The sequence below is a fragment of the Polypterus senegalus genome, chromosome 2 (assembly GCF_016835505.1).
Source record: "Polypterus senegalus isolate Bchr_013 chromosome 2, ASM1683550v1, whole genome shotgun sequence".
Lineage (NCBI taxonomy): Eukaryota > Metazoa > Chordata > Cladistia > Polypteriformes > Polypteridae > Polypterus > Polypterus senegalus.
This window is the reverse complement of record NC_053155.1, coordinates 144,570,238-144,596,594: the sequence shown is the minus strand read 5'-3', so window position 1 is coordinate 144,596,594 and position 26,357 is coordinate 144,570,238. Positions and strand designations below refer to the sequence as shown.

Below are 26,357 nucleotides of genomic sequence, written 5' to 3'. Positions count from 1 at the left end.
AGAAACAGTTTCATCCCAAGAACTATAAACACACTCAATCAGTCCATCTAGTGCTCCTTGAAGAACTGTTTGTACTTATAAGTACAATCACCTCACTGTAAACATGCACTACAGTTATAATATTGCACAACCTGAACCACTTTATAAAGCACGTATTTACATATGATGACAATATTATTTTTAAGATGAAATGAAGCAAAATGCTTATTATATCATACAGATAAAACTTTAACTGAATTTCCATAATCTATATTGTTAATAAATAAACATCTGAGGACACGGTGTCGCAGCACTAGCAAGGAGCGGTCGGTCCACTCACGGATTGTTCTTGCCTCGCGCTGTATTTTTCTAAACATGTACTATGAAGATATTTCAGTGTTCCTTAAAAGTTTTGAAGAATCAGCATTCTAAGCTTACAGATGGCTTAACATCTATTACAGAGCTGATTGTGTGGCGATTGGGTATTTGGAGAAAGAAAAGGAATGACATGAATTGGAGGTTAGTATGTTTGAAAGAGACAGTACTGCTGCAATAAATTATTTTATTGAAGGTCGTGCACGGCATAGCAAGCATCTTGCATGAGGAAGGAACAATCACTGCACCACCCTGTTCCCAAAAAGTAAACACTGGTTAACAACTAAGTTAAAATCAGAACTGAATACAGATAGTAAAACAGAGGCATTTATATGTCAGAGACAGGAATGGGATAGTCCGGGGTGGCCAGAAGAGGAAGTGATGTCTTCGGAAAAGGCTGGAAGTGACATCATCAGAGGGAGGGTTGGTGGTGATGTAACTGGTTCTTCAGCTGGTCTACAGAGGAACTAAAGGAGAGCTGGTCAGAAGACAGCTACAACCTTTGGTTTGACTGAGAAACAACATTATTTGAGCCTACCAACCTTCTCCCAAGCATATGTGTGTGATAATTGGCTTTCAACAGCATCAATGGAACAAGTGGTAAACGTGAGCAATATGTTGTCTCGGGCACTCTGTGTGCTGTCTGGAATAGCATGGGAATCAATTTATATTTTAAAGAATTGGTAGCTATGCTTTTGAAAATACCAACTGCTAAAATAGAACAAAACACAACTAACAGAAAGATATCATAGCACACAAAGATACTTCTCAAACGTGTGGAGACAAGTAGCTGTGGTGGTCAGCGTGTGTGTGTGTGTCTGTCTGTTTCATTGCACATTACAGTATGTACTGTACATTTATTAGTAAGCTTCAGTTACCTTGTGCTACTGAGCTCCTGACTGGATATCAGCAATTTTAGATTTTTATTTTCTGTCAGAATCAAGTCTGTTGTACAGTAGCTTTTGGTTTCTCCCTGATACCCAAGCGGCAGTTTAAAATGCATAGACTGAAGGAATTGAGGGGAGTGAGTTTAGAAAGAAGCACTGTAGCCTTTGGAACACAGGATTTTGCTTCTGTTCGCTACAGACATTTTAATGGGTTACCCCCAAAGGTGAATTCTCTTGGAGGCTAGAGAAGAGGAATGAGGGTTACAGATTTGCAAACAAATTAGTAAAAACTGTATGGAAAAGTCTTTACAGAAAAGAGTTAAAAAGTAGTCGTTGAGAGTGAGAAAAGGAGAGAGTAGAACCTCTAAATCAAAATTCTCCTTGTGAAAGACGAAGAATTTACTGCTAATCTTCAATACAAAGAGGTTCAAAGTAAGTGATTAACACTAAACACCTTAAAATTAAATCAGTCTAAATCATTGATTTCTTCACATTCAAAAATAATATCATATTAAGACAAGTTAAAAAGTTAACTCAAAAAATTAAACTTTTGATTTATTTTAAAAAAGATGAGACAAAGACACAGTAGAAGCTAGTCTATCTAATAAGCTACCCTCTTTAGAATCTTTTTCAAATGAAGAATACTTATCTAAAAACTACTTTTCAGCTATCAGCAGTATGTGACTTAAAATTTGACTAGCTAGTAGTGAAAGATTATGGAATGATGTGTGCCATACGTATCAAAAACTAAAAATTCCTACAAACAAGGAATTGACTTGGGTTACTGCCATGCGCGACACTTCAGAAAATAAAAGAAAGCTTGGTTGATAATGAACAAAGTAAAATGTACCTTGATGCTTGTGTAGTTTTAAAGGAAAAATATATCCTAGAACAAATTTAAATAAGGCAAATCAATTTCAATTTTGAATAACCGGCAAAGAGGTGCTTTTCTGAAAGGTTTATGATGTACTGCATGTATTAGCTAGAAACAAAATGAATTACCGCATACATCACCATTTGATAAATAGCTTGAGCTTTGCAAGATTTTGGGTTGTCCTCTTTTAAAATATCTCAATGCTGGTAAAGACTAAGATCATACCTCAGTATGGGTTGATATTTTAGCATCAGAAATTGGATGTATAATACTGACAAATGCATAGTACTACTGTATTTCAGAGTTCAGTGTGATGAAACTACAGTTATATTTGTTTTAGAACAGCAGATTGTTTACATGAAATATATTACTCAACTAAATAAAAAGGGTAAGGTTAGTTTTGTAGCAACCTGCAATATGTTTGATTGCAAATTTGAGAGTAATACTGTACCTTTAAAAGCTGTACCAACCTGTGGTGTAGTTGGCCTGGAATCGAATGGGGGTAGCTGTTAAAATTGGGAAACGAAAGGGAATTTCAAAAGTGCTTAAAGATAGAATAGACTGACTTGCGTTCAGCTGTCATTGTGTAAATCAATGACTGGCTCTTGCTAGCTTCCAAGCAGCTGCTGAAGTGCCTTATGTAGTGAAATGTAATGATATCTTAAGGCAGCTGTTTTTCTTCTTCCAAATTTCTTTGGATGGCTGCTTTACCCTGATCTAAAATATGCTGAACATTCCACAGGTAAAACTTAAAATGGCTAGTGACACTAGAAGGCTATCTCATGAGTTTGCAGTAGAAGAGAATACATAATGAGTGTTATAGCTGCACTTGAAAGAGAAGCCACTAAATGAAATGATATTACAGATGAAGGTTTAAGTAGACATATTAGAATATAATATTTTGCTGCTTCACTTATAATGCTTTCAGACGTATTGCCTTTATTGTCTACCTTATCTAAAGCATGATAAAGGCGGGATGTAATTTAAAAGAAACAGAGGTAATCTTACAAGCCATAAATTGATTTTGAAAGACACCCCTGACACTTTTAAAATCTACATCAACACCTTTCAGATGAATAATCGGACTTTCACGTTGATTATTCACATGTTAATATTATTACGTTTAAGGCTACAATTTATGATAAGTACGTAATTACAGTTAACCACACAGATGCAGGATTTCCTGATATGCCAATCACTTCCTGCTTTTCAAGATTTCTCAGTATTAATTATTCATTATCAAAGTTTGGCTGCTGAGATTCTTTTTGATTATTATTCCAGAAATGTCAGTCCTGCAGTTTTAAACTATCACTGTACTAAACAAGAATGGTCTGTTACAATAAAAACTATTAAATGACAGTCACAAAAATATTTAATTCAAAACAAATACTGCTAAAATTAGCAACTGAGCTGAAAGAACCTTTCCCAAATCTAGAAAGGCTAGCTGTTTTGAGCATAGCCTACTGTGAATTTTCTGCCCCTATAAACAATAAAAACCTATATGAGTCAGAATATGCCAAACAATTTTCTTTGTTTTGCATATTTCTTTGGAGGAAAGAGATTTTTTGCTTACAAAAAGCCAGAGACACCAGAGCTTCTAAGAAGAAAAGAAAAATTAATATACCAAAATTTAAGCTCAGTGATCACTTATGAGTTTTGTAAGTTATTCAACAATTGATAAATACAAAAGTGTTTTATTTTTAACACTTGGATACTCCTTCATCCCACCAGCTAAAACATTCTGGGGAGAACACTAAAGTAGTTATTTCAATCTAAGATTGTATTAGGTATTTTTATTCAATATTTCTAAATTAGCATGAAGTACTTGTGATTTGTTTTCTTTCATAAATAATTACAGTACATTTTGAAATACAAAACCATAAAGGTGACAGTTTTTAATTTTGAGAAATTAATTATGTTCACATGTATTCACAAAAAACTTTTTTTCTTTTTTTAGAAATACTTAGTCCACCAGAAAATATTACAAAATATTTTCAAAATAATGATCTGTACCTTATCTGGGGTAACTCAACATCTTTGGCCACAGATAACCCTATCTGCTTCAAATATGAAATCAGCATTTTTAATGGCATCAAGGAAGAAAAGGTAATGTGGTGACATTTTGATGTTCTAAAAATAAACATATGCTCACACTAATGATGGTAAATAAAGTTTTATGACAATAAAAAATATATCATGTTAACATTTTACCAAAAAACCTAGGGAACTGCATGAACTTTCTTGGTTTTTTTTTGTTTGTTTAAGCAGGCTCTCCAGTCTTGTAAGCAAACTTTTAAAATATTTCATGCTTTGAAAGCCATACTGAATAGGGAAAACTTAACAGTCTCAATGGCTTTTCTTTTTTTATTTCAATTCTATATATTATATCTGTTTCATTATTTTTATTCACCATCAAAAGGTTTCAAGGATGTTGTTTCACACAGTGTAAAACCGAGTCACATAAGATCACAAAAGTGATACACAAGAAATAAAACAATATGTCAAAAACAATATTCTTATGATTAATTATATTATATGCAAAAAAATGCATAAAAACACTTCCCACCATTTAAGATCTTTCTGGTTCTATGCTAAATCATCTAAACTTCAAGAAATTAGAAAATATCTATCTTAAGTCTTTTAAAACAAATCAAGCCACAGTTTTGCTGGAGACTTTACTCTTACTGTATATTTTACCTACAGTTATGAACGTTATATGAATCACCACTCTTCTGTTTCTACTTACTGTGTTTACATGTTTTTGGAAATTTTTTGTCCAATAGTTTTCTCAAAACAAAACATATAATTAAAAAGAACATCAGTAACTATGCTACAATTTCCCTTTGCACACATGTTGCCTTTTAAATTTGGCATAATAATACAATAATATTGAAAATTTTAAACCCAGCAAAAGTTCAAGTATTAAATTAACTCTGGAGAATGGATTTTTGTATGGAAATACTGTTCCTATATTTAGATTTCCTAGTTTATACTTTAACATTGGCAATTTAGTTCTCAAGGCTCCTGTTTAACACGGTTCATGCTGAAAATGTGAAAACACACATTCGTATTACTTATAATGCGTTAATTTACCCTAATTGTGTGGATGCCAGCACCACCTTGTTTTTTTACATTGCTTTATAACATTTGAGTATAGAAATGCACAATCAAAAAAGATTGTTACACCAAGGGTGTGGAGTTTTCCAAAAGAGCTTCTCAACCCAAAAACCATAAAAAGAATAATTAAAACTTCAGATTTAATATAAGCTAAGTTTCTAATTGTAGGTTTTACAGATAACATTACTATTCTGTAATAACTGGTGGGTAATTGTTAATTACAGTATTGTAAAGTATACTGCTTACCCTCACCTTATATAGTATAAGGCAACTGAGATTCCATGAAGCTCAGTGTAAAAGTGTGGGAAGGGCACTGGCAGTCAACACTGAAGAACTCAAGATAATTAGATGTCTATGATGTGAATTCCAGTAAAACTGTTATTACTTTGAATATGAACAAAAACAATCCAATTTTAAAAATCTGTCTCGTTTACATATTAAAAATCCAATCCTAATGCCATTATTTTTATAATATGCTTTCTAAGCAACAAGTATATAAAGCACATTAGAAAAATGGAACAGTCCTATGTGCAAATGACTATCAAATGCAGTCAGTACAGTATAGTAGAAAAGAAGTCACACATTTGGGGCAGATTTTCAATTATTTTATAATCACACAGAAAGAATAGAAACTGTCAGGTTTATTGTTCCCTAGCCACACTGTATTTTGTTTTGGTTTGAAGCAAGGTGGGTTCTATGCTAGAATAAAACAATAAAAAATTGCGTTAAATTTCTTAGTGAAAATAGAAGTCCTTATGATTTTGTAACTGGTAAAGGCTTTAAACAACTCACTTAATACTTCATTGACTCAACTGAGAAATATGGCAGATTTGTTTTCATTAAAATAAAAATCTTCTCTTAACAGATTTAAATAACCCATACTATTTATTTGAGGGAATTTGACATAGTTTATTGGAAAACAGTGCAGTGGATTGTCAGTGTATTTGTTATAACATAATTTAAAAAAAGAACCTCAGCACTGCAATTTCCAAATCTGGCTTGTATTGCGCAGATTAAACCGTGTAGCATCCCCTGCACAATTCGTGCAGTCCTCATGGGTACATCCATCAACAGTCTTAAATTAGGTTTAAGCTAAATTATATTTTCAGTTGGTATATCAGTGTGTTTTAGTTGGTGTTTTAGCCACTAAAAAAGCTGACAGATGTTGCAGTTGGAGTTTTGCTATTAAAGCACTTGATTCTCGGGGTTTGAAGTTGCAGTCAGATAAGAATATTGTGGTTATAACTCCTGACTGCATAGCCCAGGGTTAGCCAGAATTCACATTTATAGGAACCATATGATGATCCACTAGTTTTGGTGGATTTGACACAAATGGTTAGGGGTGAGACCATTCAAAACAAGAGGCAAGAATGGGGGGAAAAGTAATGAAAACTCAAAAATATATTTATTTAAAATGTGTGTCAATGTGCAGGAAATTAATGGAAAATGCACCAGGTGAGTCTCAGCTTTGCCTTAAAGTGTATCAAATTTCAAAGTAATCTGTCCACCGGGCACCTCCTGTTTCATCCTAGCAAGTCAATGAATTAACATATATCTTGACAATAATAGGTGTTTTGTATTTTATCCAAAAGTACATAAAATACCAGAAATACAAACCTAATACAGTATGCCATGAAATGAACAAAGAAATGCCTTGAAATGAAGTGTAAACAAAATGCTATGAGTTTTCTCTTTTTGCTGTGTATTAACATCTGGCAAACAGAAACCAATGTCACATGATAGAGCAGGTAGTGCAGTGCTAATAAGGACATTGTGGGTCTGCGTCCCGGGTCCTCCCTATGTGGTAACGCTTTGAGTAAATGTAATAAATTATTATTATAATGCTATAGCAGCTCCTGAAAGACAAAGCTTGAGGCTGACTCAAGTGTGAAGGCCGCGGAATGGTATCAATAGGGTAACTTACTTAAACTCCAAGGGTTTATTAATTCTTTTTTTTTTATTTACTCCTGTTTTGTGACTTTGACTGTTTGTCTTAACATTTTATTGGTGTTTTCCCCTTTACACACCTTAAAATATGATTTGTTACTATAACCTCACCTGCCACATTTATATTCACTCTTGATTTGATATGTTTACTATTGACTATACAATTGTCCATTTGTATTTTCACAAAAACACAACTAGGAGGCCTGATCTGTCGTGCTTGTCTTAGTCATAATTGTTTAGAAACAGCTTCTCACAAAATCTTGTATTTGATTTAGAAGAACAGTGAGGATCTTCTGTTGGATAGGCACCTATGTTTTTCTGACACCCTCTACCATTATATTTTTACATAAATAATTTTTTTAAAATATTGCACAGTAACTTAAATAATTAATGTTGACATGATGCTTCACTTGACATGAGGATCTCGTCTTCTATTATTCCAGATTAATGAGCAAAGTGTCAAATCAATTAAACAGCTGCCAAATATTATATTATCTTTTTTATATATATATTTAAGTAATTTCTGAGAATTAGTCTGATTTAGGGTCACAAGGGGCTTGAGCTTATCCTGTCAGAAATGAACACAGTAGCAATCTGACATTGACAGGGCACCAGTACATTACAGGGTCAACTCATGAGCAAAATCACACATACCCTCACACAGGACCAGTTTGGAGCCGCTACCTGAAATATTACATCTTGAGGGATGTAGGAGGAGAAATTGAGTATCTAGCGAAAAACCTACATAGTTACAGAAAAAATGTGCAAACTTTACACAGACAAGTTACAGGACTCAAGATGCTGGATTCATGGATAAAAGAAGAAGCCATAAGCACTGCATCATCATACCACATCAATTACAAAAAACACTTAATAAAATATTACCCAATTTTTTCATAGGGGATAACCTTTTTTAAACAGAATAGTCTATTATATGTACACAATATTTCTTTACAGGTTTTTGTATTTTTTAATTAAAAAAATAATTGGCCAATAATTACATGAATATTTTTGGAATGCTCCACTTCTGTAGTCTTTCCCAGCTTATGAAGCAATATATGTGTTCTCTAAAGGTATTCCTAATTAGGAATTATTTCATGAACATTTTGGTTATTAAAATTAAAATCATCTTCAAATTATTTTTTTTTCCAGGAAGAAACTGAAGAAACACACTTCGTTTTACCAAATATAGATCGTACTAAGAAGTATATTATTAAACTGAGAGTAAAAAAAAATGGAAATTATTGCAGGGACAACCAACATTGGAGCAACTGGAGTGAAGTAATTTCTGTGGGTAAGCATTTATCAAATACCAAGTATCCAGAAATCACGACATTGGAAAGGTACTAATTTCTGAATAAAAAATCAAATCAAAACAGTCAATACAAAAAGTATATATTAAATACAGTTTACAATGTGGGTAGACTTATGACTATATTATGTTCCATATGAGCAACTTTCACACAATTGACCCAATACCAAGAAGAACCCCTAAAACAGATAAAAAAATGTAAAAATAAAATAAAAATTGTAAAGGCAGTAGCACAGAGATGTAAGGAATTCTACTTCTATCATGGACTGAACACAGCTTGTGTAGAATTTAAACGTTCCCCCTTTATATCTGCTTAGGTGTTTTCTAAGTATTCTGGTTTCTTCCTTTGTCTCCAAGCTGTGCTGTAAGATTAACTGGTGGCTTTAAGATGTCTCAATAGTAGTGGGCTTGTGTGTACAACTGCCCTGTATTCTTAGTCTGTAGTTGCCTTAGTTGTTATATCACTTCCTTTTCCACTTAGAAGTTCATGCAAAACAAGCATCAGGTTAAGATATTGGCTGAAGAAATATTTTCTTTTACGCCTGTCTGTTTTTTTTTTCCAGTTCTTCTTGGATTCCATTACATCCAAGATGGATGTTTTTAAACTTGCTATAATAAGATGTCCAATTTTGCATTTTGTCATGAATTGGTAGACATGGCTGTATGTGAAGATGTGAAATTGCAGGCATTATTAAAAAGTAAATATCCAGTAGCAGACACACTAAGAAGGCAGAATGTGCCTTCATCGCATTGCAGGAGAAATCTGCTGAGTTTTCTGGTTTTCAAAAAAAGTTTCAAAATAGAAAAGAAATGTAAATCAATTTTTTTTTGTCTTGTATTTTTTTTTGAGAAGAAGTACTTTTGAGGCATTGTTTGTTTTTAGTAGTCAACTTCCCATTTGCTTTCCTGTCTGTGTGCAGCAGTTACCATTTTTCCCACGTCCAAAATTCTGAGAAGTAGCTCTGTGTTGTGATCACCTCAAGTTTCCCATTAAAGTTCAATTCAACCAAATTAATTAAACAAATGATTTTCAGGGACACTAAAACAGGGTCATCAAATATACTGTAGGTAAATTCAGAACATTAGAAGGTCAATAGATTGTTCATCACATTTTACAGAGGATTGCCCTTATTCTTGTCTTATTTGTTTTATTTTGTATTTTGCACTTCTGACAGTCCCTAGCTCCTTCTTATGTTCTGCGTTTGCAGAGCCAGACGCTTGATACACATTAAAATTCTTAGGTGCTTCAGTCTTCAGGGCCGCAGTTACCTGTGAGGTCTATTTAAGGCTCCCACCTACCACAAAACCCAGCTCTGGCATTAGCTACTGTTTTCTTTAGCCCTTCTCTAGTGCTCCTGTCATCTGATTTATATGAAGAATTTTACATTTCCTTCCTCTTTTTGAGAATTGTGTTGAGCTTTCTGATGTCTTAATAGGAATCCTTGACATTGTAAATTGCTAATTTGTGTTTAGGATTTTCTGTTTTGGTCTTGTAATTTTCTCTTTTCTTGGTTGTTTGTTTTCTCTCTATTTAACCTTTTTTTCTTCTTTGCTTTGGTTTTAAATAGTTTTCAGTTTAAATACTTTTGTTTTTATTTTAAAAAATAAATTTGACATTTTTTGTTAATTATTTTGTGTTTTTTTTATTTAACGTATAATAAATACAGTTATTTTAGTATTTAAAAGGTTTATCTCTGTTTTAAATTTTGGAAGGTTTTTATTGATTTGGACTCTCAATTTGACCAATCATAACTGTAGTGTGATTAAAAACAAATGGCATCTTATATTTTAAAACAATGTTCTATATTAATGTCAGTGGCTATCCCCTTTTTTCACATGACTGCCAAAATGTCACAGGTCATGTGGAACATACAGTACATTATATGCCTACAAACAATCCAGCATCAACGTGACCAGATGCACAAAATGGCAGTGCCCATGAAATTCAGAAATAGAAAGTTGGACCACTATGAAAACCAAATATACCAAATGGTTGTGAAATGACATCTTCAAATAACAGTAAAGATGGAAATAAATAAAATCAGAATACTATTTTTATAAACCTGATTGGTAGTTTTCGAAAGGGCATAATATTTATCAGTTTAATCTGTCCAGTGTTTTTTTGAACATGATTTTACATAGACTCACCCTTTTTTCAACCTGCCAAGAGTCCTTTCAGTGGCTTATTTTTGTTACAGTTGTTCTAAATGCCAATTTATCCTGCATTTTCTCTCTTTCTGGCATATTGTGGTGCCAAAATGAAAAAAGGAATGTCCTGAAGACTAGTAAAATTGTCCTTTAAGTTCAGTTGAAAGATGATGTGTTTTTTTTGGCTATCCAAAAATTACTTTGAAGACTAGCTAGCACAAATAAAACCTTACATTACTTATATTTTCTTTAGTTACATTTTATAAATTTGGAACTTTCCAAGAGTTTTATAACTCTTAATATATATATATATCTTGGTAGATCATTGACTTTATATTCAGGATTGATTTTACCTAACAAAAATTTATAAGAGCTAGTGACTCTACCAGTGGCAAATGCAATAAATCATACTCCAAATTTCAGTCATTTGTATTGATGAAGTTTAATATGTCACCAAATTTGCACCATATTTACCCAGTTGAAGAGTGAAACTAGAATTCCAGGAGAGACCTAAGGAGCATACAAGTAAAGCATTAGCCATGTTTATTATCATCAAGTCCTTTGATTTTTCTGATTGATATTTATTCTGATATCATGTACAGTATATCGTGGTTGCAGAATGATTGAGTGTCCTTTGATTAAAGGCACAGAACAAAGCCTCAATATGACTAATAGAAATAAGCAATAGGCATCTTTCTGAATATTCACATTAATGTAGTGTGGCCTACATAGGGCGCTCCCGCCACCCAAACCCAACTCAGATAGACTCAGAACACAAGTTCAACACACATGCCTTTATTTTATTCTTTGTTTTTTGTGGGAAACGCCTTTCCCCGTTTCCCACCTGTACAGCACATTTTAAAGCACTACACAAACACAGTTCTCTTCTTCTTTTTCTTCCTCAATCTTTCTCTTGGCCTTCAGTACTCCTCTGCCAGCAAGCTTCATCCTCCACCCGACTCAGGATCCCGGAGTAGCGGCAGCTAGCTCCTTTTATAGGACACCCGTAAGCGCTACAGGTGTCCAATGACCTTCTTCCGGTAGCACTTCCAGATTTGCCGAATGTGCTGCCAAACAGGGCTCAACAGTTCCTGCAGTTCCCCCTGGCGGCAACCACAGAACCTAGCAGGGCTGTTCCAAACACTAATTCCCTAAGGTGCCCTGTGGGTGTCCAAGGTACTGTTGCCACCTACCACTGCAGTGGAGGTAATGCCCTGAACAAGCTCTCTCCCCAGGTCCTACCACTGTTGAGGTGTCCCAGCCGAGTAAGGGCCCCGGCCGTCTGCCACAGTAGGTAGAATTAAAAGAATTCTGTGGCTTTTTATACTTTTTTTAATATGCAATATATGCATATGTTGATAAGGATGACACAGGTTTCTTGTAAATCTGCAGATCAGCAGCCTTAAACAAAAATACAGTGATGTGCAGGCAATAAAAGTACTGGCTTGTAGGCTGAGTATGGGTATTCAGACTGACCAGTATTTATTCCCAACACAACAAAGCCTTTGTGTTTATGCTTTATACATATTAAATTATTATTGCTTATTAATACTTTCTGTTAAATTGCTAATTACTGTTATCATTTGTAGACAGCATCAAGCATCATCAAGAATGGATTTTTCTGCCTTTGATGTTACTCAGCTTCCTTCTTTTTCCTGCGTTGATTTTCTTAATCTTGAGATGTCCAAGGTAAAGTATATAACATTACTTGTACTGTACCAATAAACAATTAACTTTTAAAAAAATAAAATGTTTTAGCTAAAACATCAGGTGCACCAAAATGCAGTAGTTAGTGCTGCTGGGTTCAGATCTTATCACTGACTTAATGGAGTTTGCAAATTTTCCCTGTGTCAAAGCTGTTTTTTTCCTCCCATTACTCTGTGTCCTAGAGATATACTTTAGATTAACTGATGGCTTCAATCTGACTGAGAGTACACTGGTGTCCAGACTAGAGATGCTTCCTGCCATGCATCTGAAGATGGCAGAACAGGATATGGATGCTCAAACCCTGAAACTGAAATAAGCCATTTGGTAAAAATGATTGTAGTTGTTTAATATAAACCTTTTTTTGTTACAGAAGCATGTATGCAGTCATATTGGTGTCTATGACCTTTTAAAATGCAGTTTAGTAAATTAAAAGAAGTTTACTGTAGTTATTAATTCATTTCTGTATTTGTTTTCTTCTTCCATCTTAGTTCAAAGATTCTGAAAGTCATTTTCCCACCAATTCCTGTCCCTGCCAATAAGATTAAGCTCTTTTTGGAAAAAGACAGACCTGTGCAGGTAAAATATATTACATGACCAGTTTTTTATCCAAATTGTTATTGAAATAGGCTTCCACAATAATTAAAGATGATTTTTTTATATAATGGCTAGGGGGATCTGACCCCTGCTCGCTTCGCTCGCCCAACCCCTGGTTTGGTTAACCAGATATACAATTTAAAGAGATTGTTATTTTAATTTATTTCATTTTTATTCATTTTCTTATTTGTTGATATTTGCCGGTAATAAAACTGTAGTGATAGATAGATAGATAGATAGATAGATAGATAGATAGATAGATAGATAGATAGATAGATAGATAGATAGATAGATAGATACTTTATTAATCCCAAGGGGAAATTCACATACTCCAACAGCAGCATACTGATAAAGAACAATATTAAATTAAAGAGTGATAACAATGAAGGTATAACAGACAGACAATAACTTTGTATAATGTTAACCCCCCTTGGTGGAACTGAAGAGTCGCATAGTGTGGGGGAGGAACGATCTCCTTAGTCTGTCAGTGAAGCAGGACAGTGACAACAGTCTGTCGCTGAAGCTGCTCCTCTGTCTGGAGATGATCCTGTTCAGTGGATGCAGTGGATTATCCATGATTGACAGGAGGAGTGTGAATGAGTTATTCCCACCCCCTCCCCCCACGGGGCGTGCTACGCGCCAGCCACTTCGCATCTCTGCTGCTTGCATTGTGAAGAGGGGGGCTGAACGCACGCTAAGGAGTTGCGGTCGCTCCTCGGAAACCCCCTCTTAAATGGAGATATAATGGGAAACAAATACATTTTTTTACCCCATCTATGCCTGAACAGCTGTCTTGCTGCTGCTGCTTGGGCCATGCTGCATGATCTGCAAGTCACGCTGCACATCAATCATTTAAAAGCCTATACAGCAGCTGTCATTTTGTCTCACTTCTTTGTTTCATGGGATGTTAAGGTGTCTCGGAGAAAATCACGTCTCGGACCAAGATTTTTTTATTATAATAGAGAGATTTATATTTTATATTTAAAAATTCTTCCATACACTGTTCTTCTTTTCACTGATCCTCTCCTTTGAATCTAGTTTTCTGACAGGTAGATTGATGTTTGGATAGACAGCTCAGAACAATATACACATTCTAATAGCATTTTACAAGGACCTTGATATTTAGAGACTTTTTTTTTACATTTCAGTTATTCCTTTGTTTCAGTTTAAGTTCTAAACATGTTTACTGTGATACAGAGACTTAAACAAAGCACACCACCTTGACAAAATTCAGACGCAAGAATTTCTGTTATTATATAATAATAATAATAATAATAATAATAATTCTTTACATTTAAATAGTGTTTTTCTCACTAGTCAAAGCACTTCCAAACAGAATCTGCAGAGATGACTGTCTAACTAGGTAGGTCCTCGTCAATGCAAAAGAGCACCTCAATGTTTAAAAAACAGGAGTAATAAAAGCATAATTTAAGTTATGGTTCATCCTTACATCCATTATCTTTATCAGTCTTACTCTGGACATGGTAAAGGCAAACCGAAGCTTATTATTGTAGCAATGTGCCTTGTTTCCCTACCTTAAGTGCTCTCCTTTAAAGGCAATTATCCCATTACAGTTAATTATATAGTGAGCACATCTTTACATAATAATTGCAGATAAACAGGGATTTTGCTAAACTTAACTTCTTAAAAATGTTATAGATCATAATATATTTAGCAAAAAATAGTTGTAAAAATGTATTTTTATCATCTTATACATTGCTTCTTATTTATTGCAAGTAGAGGTATTAACAACCTAAAAACAGCAAATATATTGTACATTTCAAAGAATTTATGGGATATTTTGAGATCTAAAATGGTAATTGTGAAATCTGTCCTAGTAACTTCCCAGTCAGTTATGTCAGACAAAGAGGTAAAGAGATTTCTGACTTTTAGCCTTACACAATGGTTTTTAGACATTATTGCCTAGTGTTTAATGCAAGGGACTATAAATGACACCCATCACTGACTCAAAGTGTTAAACCAAGCAAGTCACTTAACCTGGCTATTCTCTTGCTGAAGAGATGTATAATTATATCTTTTATATCTATGTTCAAGTGCAGTTGAATATAAAGTAGAATGGTGCAGTATAATATGAAGTTTATGCACTGTAAGAGAAAAGTGATGACAATGATAAAGAGTTGGGGTACTAGCCTGGTAACCTTGTATAACTGAAATGCAAAGCAAAAGAAAAAAAATGCAGCAATTGCAGGGGCATCTTTTTAGATGCAAGTTCAGGATAGAACTGACAAAGATGGTAGAGCTTACATTTTTTAGTCCTTCCGACAGAAAGAGGCGAGTCCAGGTGGACGAACACCAGAAGTGACGTCAGAGGTGTTATAGCCATCAATCATTCAGTCTGCAGAGGGAAGAAGAAAAAAGGCTTTAAGACACAATGCCAACCTTTGGAGAAGTGGTGCAATTGCAGCCACTAGAGCTCTTCAGTTGTCCCCTATGAGTACATATGTGACAGCACAAAGACTTCTCTAGGTTATACATAAATAATAGGCTCAAGATGAGATATGAACATGTGATATTGATGTTATTCTAATTTAAAATGAACAAGCTTGTTTTTTTTTTTTTTTAACAGACTCCTGTATTATCTGAATGGAAAAGCACACCTGAAGATTTTATTGAGATAGAAGAACGCAGGGAAAATGTTTTAATTGGTGCCCTACATATTGGTTAGCACTGCTACCTTAAAACTAATGGGTTTGAATTCTCTTCCATGCACTGCCACTTCCTCCTACATTCTAAAGATGTTTGTGTTAGGATAATTTGACCTGATATGAGTGAGTGTACAGTATTGCTTCCTGCAGACCCTCTTTAATTTTAAACTGGACTACTGTTGATGGACAGATGGATGGAATACAGCGAATGCCTTACTAATTTAATAATTAAGTTATTGGGTTGACTTAATGTTCTTCACTGTCTCTTTCCTGTAGTATTAAGTAGTGCTAAAATATGTGTCACATTGCTGACATGTGAAGTGTTTCCAGACATACAGGCAAATATGCTACTGACAAAAACAATACTACTGTTTAGTAATACTCTTTAATGTACAAGAAATTTTATGAAGAAACATGAATTGTACTTTTTAAATATTTCTAAGAGTATAAAAAATGAATGTCACAAAATATATCACATAATAGTATGGATTTCAGGTAATACGCGTAGTGTATTGTTTATTGCAATGTTTATATTTTTTAAAAGCTTGGTCCAATAACAAAGAATTACAAGAATAACAAGAATAATAAATAAATAAGATAATGTTTCAGAATTACAGCTATCTATTAAAAAATAGACACATTAGTTAAAATGTTTTTGTTAATAAAAAGAAACAGAACAAAAAAAGACGTGTTTTTTAATACTGGCATAGGCATGACATGTACATTTTTAAGATTCCTGTGCAACACAGAGTATTTGGAAGTATTATAATAATCTAGAATTGTATTGCCATACTGGCATAATTTAGAACTGTACTAGCATTATTGCATCTCGTCTAATGCTCACTGCAGCATGGGTATATCATTTAAACTCTTAAATTCAGTTAGTCAGGATTAGTAATAATTATTTGGGTTATAGTATATTCATTAAGGATAAAAGATGATTTTGTTATATTGTAAAGGATAAGTTTGGTATTTTTCAAGTCAAAGTTATTTCTTCACAAATGTGGTATACAGTATATGCATTTGCCACGTGAAATAGTGTACTACATTTTCCATCACGGGAAAATGAGTTGTAAAGTTGTGTTTCCTGTAAATGTAAAAATATCTTGTTCATGCCAATGCTTTACCACGTTTGTGAAGAAATAACTTCGACTTGAAAAATACCAAACTTATCATTTAACAGCTTAGACTTCTTAAATGTATTGATATTGATATTAAATATTATGGGACCCAAATCATACCAATGACTCCATTAGCAAGTGCTTCATCCCATGGTAGGAATCTAAATTATTTAACCTACTGTATTATATTCTCTACCCTCAAATTCTGCCACATTAGTAAAAAATGTTTTCCCAGAGTGGCATTAAAATAGCCTCCAGTGATGTTTGCTTGAAGATGCTCTCCCCATTAAAGACATCTGACTAAGGTCTAATAAGAGACCTAATAATGCAACAATCCAGTCTAATATGACAGTTGAAGACACAGAGGTTCATTCACCCTATTAGTAGAATATCTGCAGTTTCAGATTTTGGCATACTCTGGCAATTTGGAGCTCTCTGAATCACTTAGAGCTGTTTTGAGAAACATTTTAAAGTAATACAAAACAGAATCTACAAAACCAAAATTATTTGTCCATTTATTTATTTATCCACCACATTCCTGATTCTTTCTTTTAAAAGCACGATATTCGAGGTGTATAACACCAAATGTGTTTGTTATGCTGAGTGGTTTTTGCTTCTCTGTAAAACATCTTGTTATGTTCAACTTCTGAGATAATTTCAAGAGTAAACTATTTTCCATGAAAAAGGGAAGTGAACCATGCTTTTATTAAAGTTTCCAGTAAAGCTGAACTACACTGCTCACAAAAATTAAAGGAACACTTTAAAGAAACACATTAGATACATCAGATCTCAATATGAAGTTAGATATCTATACAAATAACGACAGGGCAATGTCTTAGGAACAAAAGGATGCCAAGTCTTTTAATGGAAATAAAAGTTTTCTGCCTACAGAGGGTTCAATTGTGTAGACACCCTAAAATCAGAGTGAAATGAAGATGTGGCAGGCTAGTCCATTTTTTCAAAAACTTAATTTCTGCTACTCAAAATGCTTTTCAGTATCTTGTGTGGCCCCCACGAGCTTGTATGCATGCTTGACAACTTCGGGGCATGCTCCTAATGAGACGACGGATGGTGTCTTGTGGCATTTCCTCCCAGATCTGTATGAGGGCATCCCTGAGCTGTTGTACAGTCTGAGGAGCAACCTGGCGGCGCCTCATGGACCGAAACATAATGTCCCACAGATATTCTATTGGGTTTAAGTCAGGGGATCGTGAAGGCCATTCAATTGTTTCAATTCCTTCATCCTCCAGGTACTGCCTGCATACTCTTGCCACATGAGGCCGGGCATTGTCGTGCATTAGGAGGAAACCAGGACCTACTGCACCAGCATAGGGTCTGACAATGGGTCCAAGGATTTCATCCTGATACCTAATGGCAGTCAAGATGCCGTTGTCTAGCCTGTAGAGGTCTGTGAGTCGCTCCATGGATATGCCTTCAAGGTCATCACTGACCCACCACCAAACCAGTCATGCTAAACGATGTTACAGGCAGCATAATATTCTCCACGGCTTCTCCTGACCCTTTCACGTCTTTCACATATACTCAGGGTGAACCTGCTCTCATCTGTGAAAAGCACAGGACGCCAGTGGTGGACCTGCCAATTCTGGTATTCTATGGCAAATGCCAATTGAGCTGCCCGGTGCTGTGCAGTGAGCACAGGGTGCAGTAGACATTTGGGCCCTCAGGCAACCCTCATGAAGTCTGTTTCTGATTGTTTGGTCAGATACATTCACACAAGTGGCCTGCTGGAGGTCATTTTGTAGGGCTCTGGCAGTGCTCATCCTGTTCCTCCTTGCCCAAAGGAGCAGATACTGGTCCTGCTGATGGGTTATGGACCTTCTATGGCCCTCTCCAGCTCTCCTAGAGTACTGCTTGTCTCCTAGAATCTCCTCCATGCCCTTGAGACTGTGCAGGGAGACACAGCAAACCTTCTGGCAATGACACGTATTAATGTGCCATCCTGGAGAAGTTGGACTACCTGTGCAACCTCTGTAGGGTCCAGGTATCGCCTCATGCTACCAGTAGTGACACTGACTGTAGCCAAATGCAAAACTAGTGAAGAAACAGTCAGAAAAGATGAGGAGGGAAAAATGTCAGTGGCCTCCACCTGTTAAACCATTCCTGTTTTGGGGGTCATCTCATTGTTGCCCCTCTAGTGCATCTGTTGTTAAATTCATTAACACCACAGCAGCTGAAACTGATTAACAACCCCCTCTGCTACTTAACTGACCAGATTAATATCCCATACGTTTCACTGACTTTATGCTATACTCTGATTAAAAAGTGTTCCTTTTATTCTTTTGAGCAGTATATTTTCTTGTAGTCCGATGCTTACATATGGTGAAATATCAGAAACTGAAAGACTGAAACAAATATACTGGGATATAAAGGTGTTTCTTGGTACCAGACAAAGTTGAGCATAACAAAAATATCACCTTCATGTCAATAAGAATGATGATGATATATTGTTAACTAGCAAAATACCCGCTCTTCGCAGCGGAGAAGTAGTGTGTTAAAGAAGTAATGAAAAAGAAAAGGAAACATTTTAAAAATAACGTAACATGATTGACAGTGTCATTGGCCGCCAATGTAATTGTTTTGTCACTGTTATGAGTGATGAGTGTTGTTGTCATATATATATATATATATATATATATATATATATATATATATATATATATTTACACACTCACACATAAACATATATATATATACATATCTATACATATACACATATATACATACATATATATATCTACATATGTACACACACATACATACATACACACACATATATACACACAAATACATATATATATATATACATACATACACACACATATATAAACATATATATACATATACATACATATCTACATATATACACACACAGCTATTTTGTATCAGTGCAATACGCTGTTTGTTAAAACGGTTGACTCCCGCTCTTACGTGCAATAACAAATCAAATCATTCAGTTGTCTTTGCTCATATGTCATTTTAGAGCTGGACGCCTGGCATCTTTTTGGCCACAAGTTCGTTTCTGTTTGGTGTGAGGTTCTGTGTTGTGGAGATTCTCAGGATGGATTGCAGGTGCTCATCAGTGAGGCGACTCCTGTGTGCTGTTTTGTTAGTCTTTATCACTGAGAAGAGCTTCTCACACAGATATGTGCTACCAAACATGCACAAGGTTCGAGCCGCATGTAGACGGACTTTTTTTGTTCTTCAAAGTCACCAAAGCGCCATGCAAACTCAGTGCGCAATAACTCTAGCTTCGCAATAACTTGCAGCATCATAAGGTAGACTTGATTAACGCGGTAAGTGTTGGCAAGGCAGCTGAAGCGCTGCATTATGGGATCTGTAGTTTATTGTGTTACCAGCGCTTCATATACCCGGGTCATTAATAACAATAATACAGTATATAAAATGATCTTGGGGCGGATATAATTACGCCGGGCGGATGTGGCCCGCCCTTGAGTTTGACACATATGGACTAAATAGAACTTGAAAAGATATATTTTTTCAAATGTGATCGCGCAATTCAGATAGAGTTGACGCCAGACTACAGCCTGCATGCCTCAATGAGTCATCCTCCCCTCGCTCTTACTTTTTTACCGTTCATCTAATGAATACACTGAGTATGGCTTTACCAAAACAATCATTGATGGCGAATAAAGTATCCATTATTCGAGTATGTAGATCGGGATATATATATACATATATATATACCCGCGTCGCAGCGAGAAGTAGTGTGTTAAAAAGGTAGAAAAGAAAAGGGAACATTTTAAAAATAACGTAACATGACTGTCAATATACAGTATTTGTTTTGTGAGTGTTACTGAGTGTTGCTGTCATCAAGGATTTGATTATCATTATTTCTTTCAATCAGGTTCGTATTTGTAGGATGTGTTGTGTTCAAGTTACATTCCGTGTTTGTCAATCGTTGTAAAGATGACAGGTTTCATTCATCGATTCGTTTCTTACTGCATCAATAAACAGCTCGTCTTCTTCTTTATCTGAGACCTGACACACTGCATGCACGGGTTTTTTACACTGTCTTCCTTTAGCGGGACATTGACTTTTTCCACCGTGTGCTTTGTTTCCGCAGTAGCTGGATTTATGAATATGCTTATCAGACGCTTCATATTTTTGCTGCCTTTTCAATTGTGTAATTCGGTTTTTGTTCAGCGCTCTTTGGAACTGTTGCTTTTTATCTGTGCACTGCGTCAGTTCACGTGAGCCACTTGGTGTACATGCATCGAAGGTTCCCAGCTGTGCTGGTGCCATCTCGTGCTATGTCCATGGCTGTATTTAATGTTACCTTAGTCCTGGCACTTAAAACTTTCTCTGCAGTTTCGCTGAGTTTGTGTCAAACACCACCCTGACCATCTCATCTTCCTCTCCATAAGCACAGTCCTTCACCCGTGAATATTTACCCGTGGCAGTTTGCTATTGGATTGCCGCTGACGGACGGCCTTATATGGGCAGGCACTTAATTACAAACACCAGCGGCAGCCTGTCTATGAACTTAATTTAAAGTGTAGGTTTACATCGTGCTTTGTTTCCGAAGTAGCAGAACTCATGAATATGGTTGTATATGTCACTCGCTCACTTCTTATTGTTTCGCTGCCTTCTCAATTATATAATGCATGTTTTCTTCAGCGCTTTTTTGAGGTCTTCCTGGTTTTCTATGTACTGCGTGATTACATGGGAGGCGTGATGATGTCACACGAAACTCCGCCCCCACGGCGTTGAAGCTCATCTCTATTACAGTAAATGGAGAAAAACTGCTTCCAGTTATGACCATTACGCGTAGAATTTCGATATAAAACCTGCCCAACTTTTGTAAGGAAGCTGTAAGGAATGAACCTGCCATATTTCAGCCTTCCACCCACACGGGAAGTTGGAAAATTAGTGATGAGTCAGTGAGTGAGTGAGTCAGTGAGTGAGTGAGTGAGTGAGTGAGGGCTTTGCCTTTTATTAGTATAGATTCTATATTTCCAAAGCATATGCTTTGGAAAATAAAAGATATAAAAATAATAAAATCTTTACATATTCTGGGAATGAAATCATTGGCTTTTAAACTCACATACAGTATCATGTTCTTTTTTTGGATATTTGCAGGTATTCTGAATTGTTATTTCATTACATTCTTAGAAACCTTAATGAGACATTTAAGTTTTTACAAATGCAAGGATACATTTAAATGAAATTTTGACACAAGGCTTAAACTGAAAAGTTTTAAAAGTAACCAAACAACAAAATATAACCTTGCATGTATGTTTAAATTACTTCTACGCAAAAAGGTGAATTATTTTTTGGGTAACTCTTGTATTAAGGAAACTGGAAAGAGGAAATGAATGATAAAGATACAGTATGTTTATCAACCATTGATACAGCTAAACTATTTTTTGTTAAATGTTACATTATTTTCTTTATAAACAGAGGACAGTTTCAAGAAATATGCAAAATATGAGGAAGTATTTTTCTGTTCTGTGCTTTAATCTGAGGACACACATAGCATATTAGAAGGGTTATTTTGGGAAATAACTTCAATTGTGCTAGTGACTGGCTAAAATATTTGTTTTATTTCCATCCTGGTTATACTGGAGGCCTCGGGTAGAGGGCTTGGAAGCCCAGCTCTGTAGGGACCCGTGACCACCGCCAGGCAGCGCCCCAGTGCCTGATTATCCCAGGAGCCCGGCACTTCCGCCACACCAGGAAGGGCCGGGGGTAAGACGACTGGGGACACCCGGACGGCTTCCGGGTGCGCAGCCGGCACTTCCGCCACACGGGGGTGTGTCCACGGGAAATTGCCGGGAAGCAGCTGGAGCCCATCCGGGTTCCTATAAAAGGGGCCACCTCCCTCCAGTCAGAAGTGGATGTTGGGTGGAAGTGGACAGAGCTGGAGAGAGGACTGGAGGCGGCCAGGAAAGAAAGGCACAGGAACTGTGAGCCCTGGACTTTGGGAATCGGTGCAGAAGGCACTGGGGTTTGTGTGCACGTTAAATTTGTAAATAATTATTGTAAATAAACAGTGTGTGGTGGAGCCAACGATGTCCGTCTGTCTGTGTCCGGGTCCAAGTTCACACCAGCTAAAGAACAAAGTTACCTGAGAAGTAAACATTGTCAGTGCCTAAAACTAAAAAAGTGCTTCAGGTTATGGTACTTTAAAAGAGAAAAATAAGATCCATTCACAATTTAGTTTTACATGTCAAGCCCAAGTAGGGCTGAAAAATCAGATAGCAAAATTAACACTTAATAGTAGAACACTCCCTGCATATTAGGCAATCATGACTCAAATCATCAAGAATAGAAATATCTTTTTTTGTTTATTAAATATTTTTCTAATAATGAGTTATATTCAAAATAACATTGTGTTATGCATGTGCGCCTGGGGATTACCTTCCCTGCCCTGTTGAGGTAAACAGTATCATGATGGAATGAGATTTGCACCCACAGCTCTGTTATACCACCAGGAGAGGGTGACTAACCCGACCGCACCAACCAGAGATGGCTCCACCCTACCAGACAGGGCTCTATAAAAAAAACCTGGTGGTCCCCAGAGGAGGATGTCTGCTTTTTGGGCCTGAACTTGGTCTGGAGCAAGCTTCCCCATGGTACATGAACCTCCCTAATAGGAACCCTTTTTTGTTGAACTAGCCAATGCACTGTAATTTTCTGTTATTGCTTCCAACATGCACAGTTTTTTGTTTGTTGTTTTGTGCTAAATAAACAGTGACACCTGGTTAGTGCCCAACCTTTCAAAGCATCTCTTGCAATTCTCTCCACCAGGTCACAATGATAACAGAATTAGTACAGTATGTACAATACATGTTTTTTAATGTTATTATGTAGTTAAATCCAAGTCCAAATAGGTATCTGTGGGCTGAAATAGTTTTTATACCCACCAGATTCAAAGTCAAGTGAAGAAAAAAGTTGCATGAATTGGTGGAGTACAGTTAGGTCATTGCAAATTATAGCTCATAATACCTAAATGTAACATTTTTGAAAGAAGTACCCAATGAAAAGTCAGAATCTATGTTGAACATTGCTTAAGTGCAACTCTGCTACTATTACATAACTCATGCATTTAAAAGTGGAAAGTATATAAGCTGAAATAACTTCTCTCAATATAAATTTGAAAAAGTCAATTAAATGGTGATTGAGGTCACCCAGAATAAATTTGAAAACCTTTCTGAAAACATATTCTCTCTTTGTCTGAATTATAACGAACAAAACCACATTATCATAACAAAATTACTCACAAAGTGGTTTTCATGTGCAGCTCAAGCTATTAGATTAGCAATTACAAAGATCAATCAAAGATAACCACCAAGCGTGCAACAATCGAGACGACCAGTAAGACATGCGCACATACCACTCATGTACTCTACAGCATCATGTTGTGATAGCAAAGAGCGCCCAGACAAGAAAGTCAAACGTGCTAGTAGCTAAATGACAATGCGGCAATCAGTCATTGCTCATCGAACTTAGTTCCAAATTTCTTGACTACACCGCAAGACTGTTTTAAAATCAGAGAGTTGAAACAAAATTAAGCTAACAAAAAACAAGCTTTAAGACATATCTTGTGTGGAAGAGTGTCCCAGGCAATTACTTACCTGCCTTCATTTTCACTCTGGCAGACAGCCACATGTTGTCAGGAAGGTCAACAATGAAATCTTCTGCAGAGAAAAAGGCACTGGTGGTGGGGAGAGGGGAGAAGGAAGGGCTCTCTGACTTAACCCGCTCTTTTGGCTGAATGCACAGAGGGAGCACCTCTAGCCTGGACCTGACTTTGGCTTTTCAACCAGATCCACTGGATATAACTGTATTGGGGCACAAACACATCACTGGTTACAGTTGCATAGAGAGCAGTAGAGTCCTGCTCCCTCTTTTCACCCCCTAACAAGCACTCACCCATACCCCCCACCCATCAATCTTCCAGGACCATGAACATTAGGTCTCTGTGTGCACCAAAACTGACAATCCTTATGTCCTCAGCAGGAAACAACCAAGATGTGTTTGTTGATTGTGGTTGGGCTGTAAGAAACCTGGTTACTTTCATATACCTCTCGGTGGGTTACCAACTCCACAAAGGCATAGCCGATGTCATGGCTCAGCAATCATTTGATGCTTTGCCCCAAATTAGAACTTCTAATCCCTGAGCACCAACTTGCCATTGTTGGGGTCACCACCTTCTGCCCGTAGATGATCCTTGGCAATCGTTTGAATCTCCTTAGCCCTCTTCCCCCTGAACAGCCCAGAGGTGCCCTGCAACCTGCACCATCTTGGGCAAGGCCTGGAGAGTCAGTTAGACCATTGGCATGAGCCAGAACACTTGACCCATGTTTGATACATTAGAGAAACAAAGACATTAGGTAGGGTAAGATACACAAAAGAAAATTAAACTCCAGAAAAAAAAAAAAACAGAAATGTGACACAGTGATAAAATGAGTGACTGAACAAGAAGAAAAATACACAGAATTATAAGGTAAGAAAAAGGTAAATGGCTGCCCCTTAAGGATAAGTTTGGTATTTTTTAAGTTGAAGCTGTTTCTTCACATTCATATATTAATTTACCACATAAAATCATGTTCTAAAGTGTAGTGTTTTCTATAACACTTTATTTTTTATATACCTTGTCTGTCCTTGCATCTTACAATAGGATTAATGGTCACTCAGGTCTATAGATAGAAAATCCTGAAAATCTACGAAACACATCAATTTTTCAAACCCAAAATGTTATAGAGTTGATCCTTGTCTTGAGATAACATGCATACTACAAGACAGTGTAATCTTAATATGTAACTTTTTTGAAGGAAAAAAGCAAAACACTATTGTGATATTCAGTCATTTTAAAAGGTCTGGCTTGGGACTTTGTTTTGCTTCATCCTCTTTCACTACGACACTTCAGTCTGAGGGGCTTGGATTCACCTCAAACAGCAATCGCCAGGCACTATTTATTGACATTATTGAATGATGGATATCGTCCAGATATGAAGTACAGTCCCTGTTCTGCAGACAACTAGACAATAATAACTGAAAAAGTCACACATTATATTTGCTTATATTCTTTCCCTATACAGAAGTTTATTTCATCCACCACCCATTTTCATTATATTGCAAATATATGCTGCCGCTGAATTGACAATGGATGCATGTGCTAGTTAGACGGAATATTTAGCAGGACTGTACAAAGTAAAAATAACTGAACCATTGTTATGGGCAGAGCTTAAAGTGGAATTTCCTGTTAGTCTGTGTTGCTGGGGTCTTGGTCGTCCTTGCAATGCCGTATTCATTTTACATGACATTTAATCCCCCAAGGACAAATTCAGAAAATATTAGATACGCACTTTTCCTAGTTCTAGTTATAGACATATATTCATTCATGAGGGCAGGATTGCAGGGAAGGCTCAAGACAAGAGCGATCCTTGGACAAGGCATCAGTCCATTGCTGGGTGAAAAAATACACACACACAGGTGAGGGTCAGTATATTCAGGTTGAAGTTTTGTAAGTTCAGTACTTATATTTTAATGCAAGTACAGTGATAGCGCAGAGCTGTCATTTCTGCCTCACAGTACCATGTTCTCCCTGTGTATTTAAAGACTGAAAGGTACTGTATTAGTGAG

The 26,357-nt window shown here is 36.1% G+C and overlaps 1 protein-coding gene across 3 annotated transcripts in view; it reads left to right on the top strand.

Moving 5' to 3' along the window:
* The window catches only part of LOC120523439 (interleukin-5 receptor subunit alpha-like), a 41,374-nt gene extending 23,848 nt beyond the window's left edge, over positions 1-17,526 (top strand). For all 3 annotated transcript variants that reach the window (XM_039744751.1, XM_039744753.1, XM_039744752.1), the window contains 5 exons: positions 4,073-4,221; positions 8,332-8,473; positions 12,229-12,328; positions 12,835-12,922; positions 15,528-17,526. In XM_039744751.1, coding sequence (XP_039600685.1) covers positions 4,073-4,221; positions 8,332-8,473; positions 12,229-12,328; positions 12,835-12,922; positions 15,528-15,626 — 578 coding nt within the window. In that variant the 3' untranslated portion in view covers positions 15,627-17,526. The remainder of the gene's footprint in view (positions 1-4,072; positions 4,222-8,331; positions 8,474-12,228; positions 12,329-12,834; positions 12,923-15,527) is intronic.
* The last annotated feature ends 8,831 nt before the right edge of the window (positions 17,527-26,357 follow it).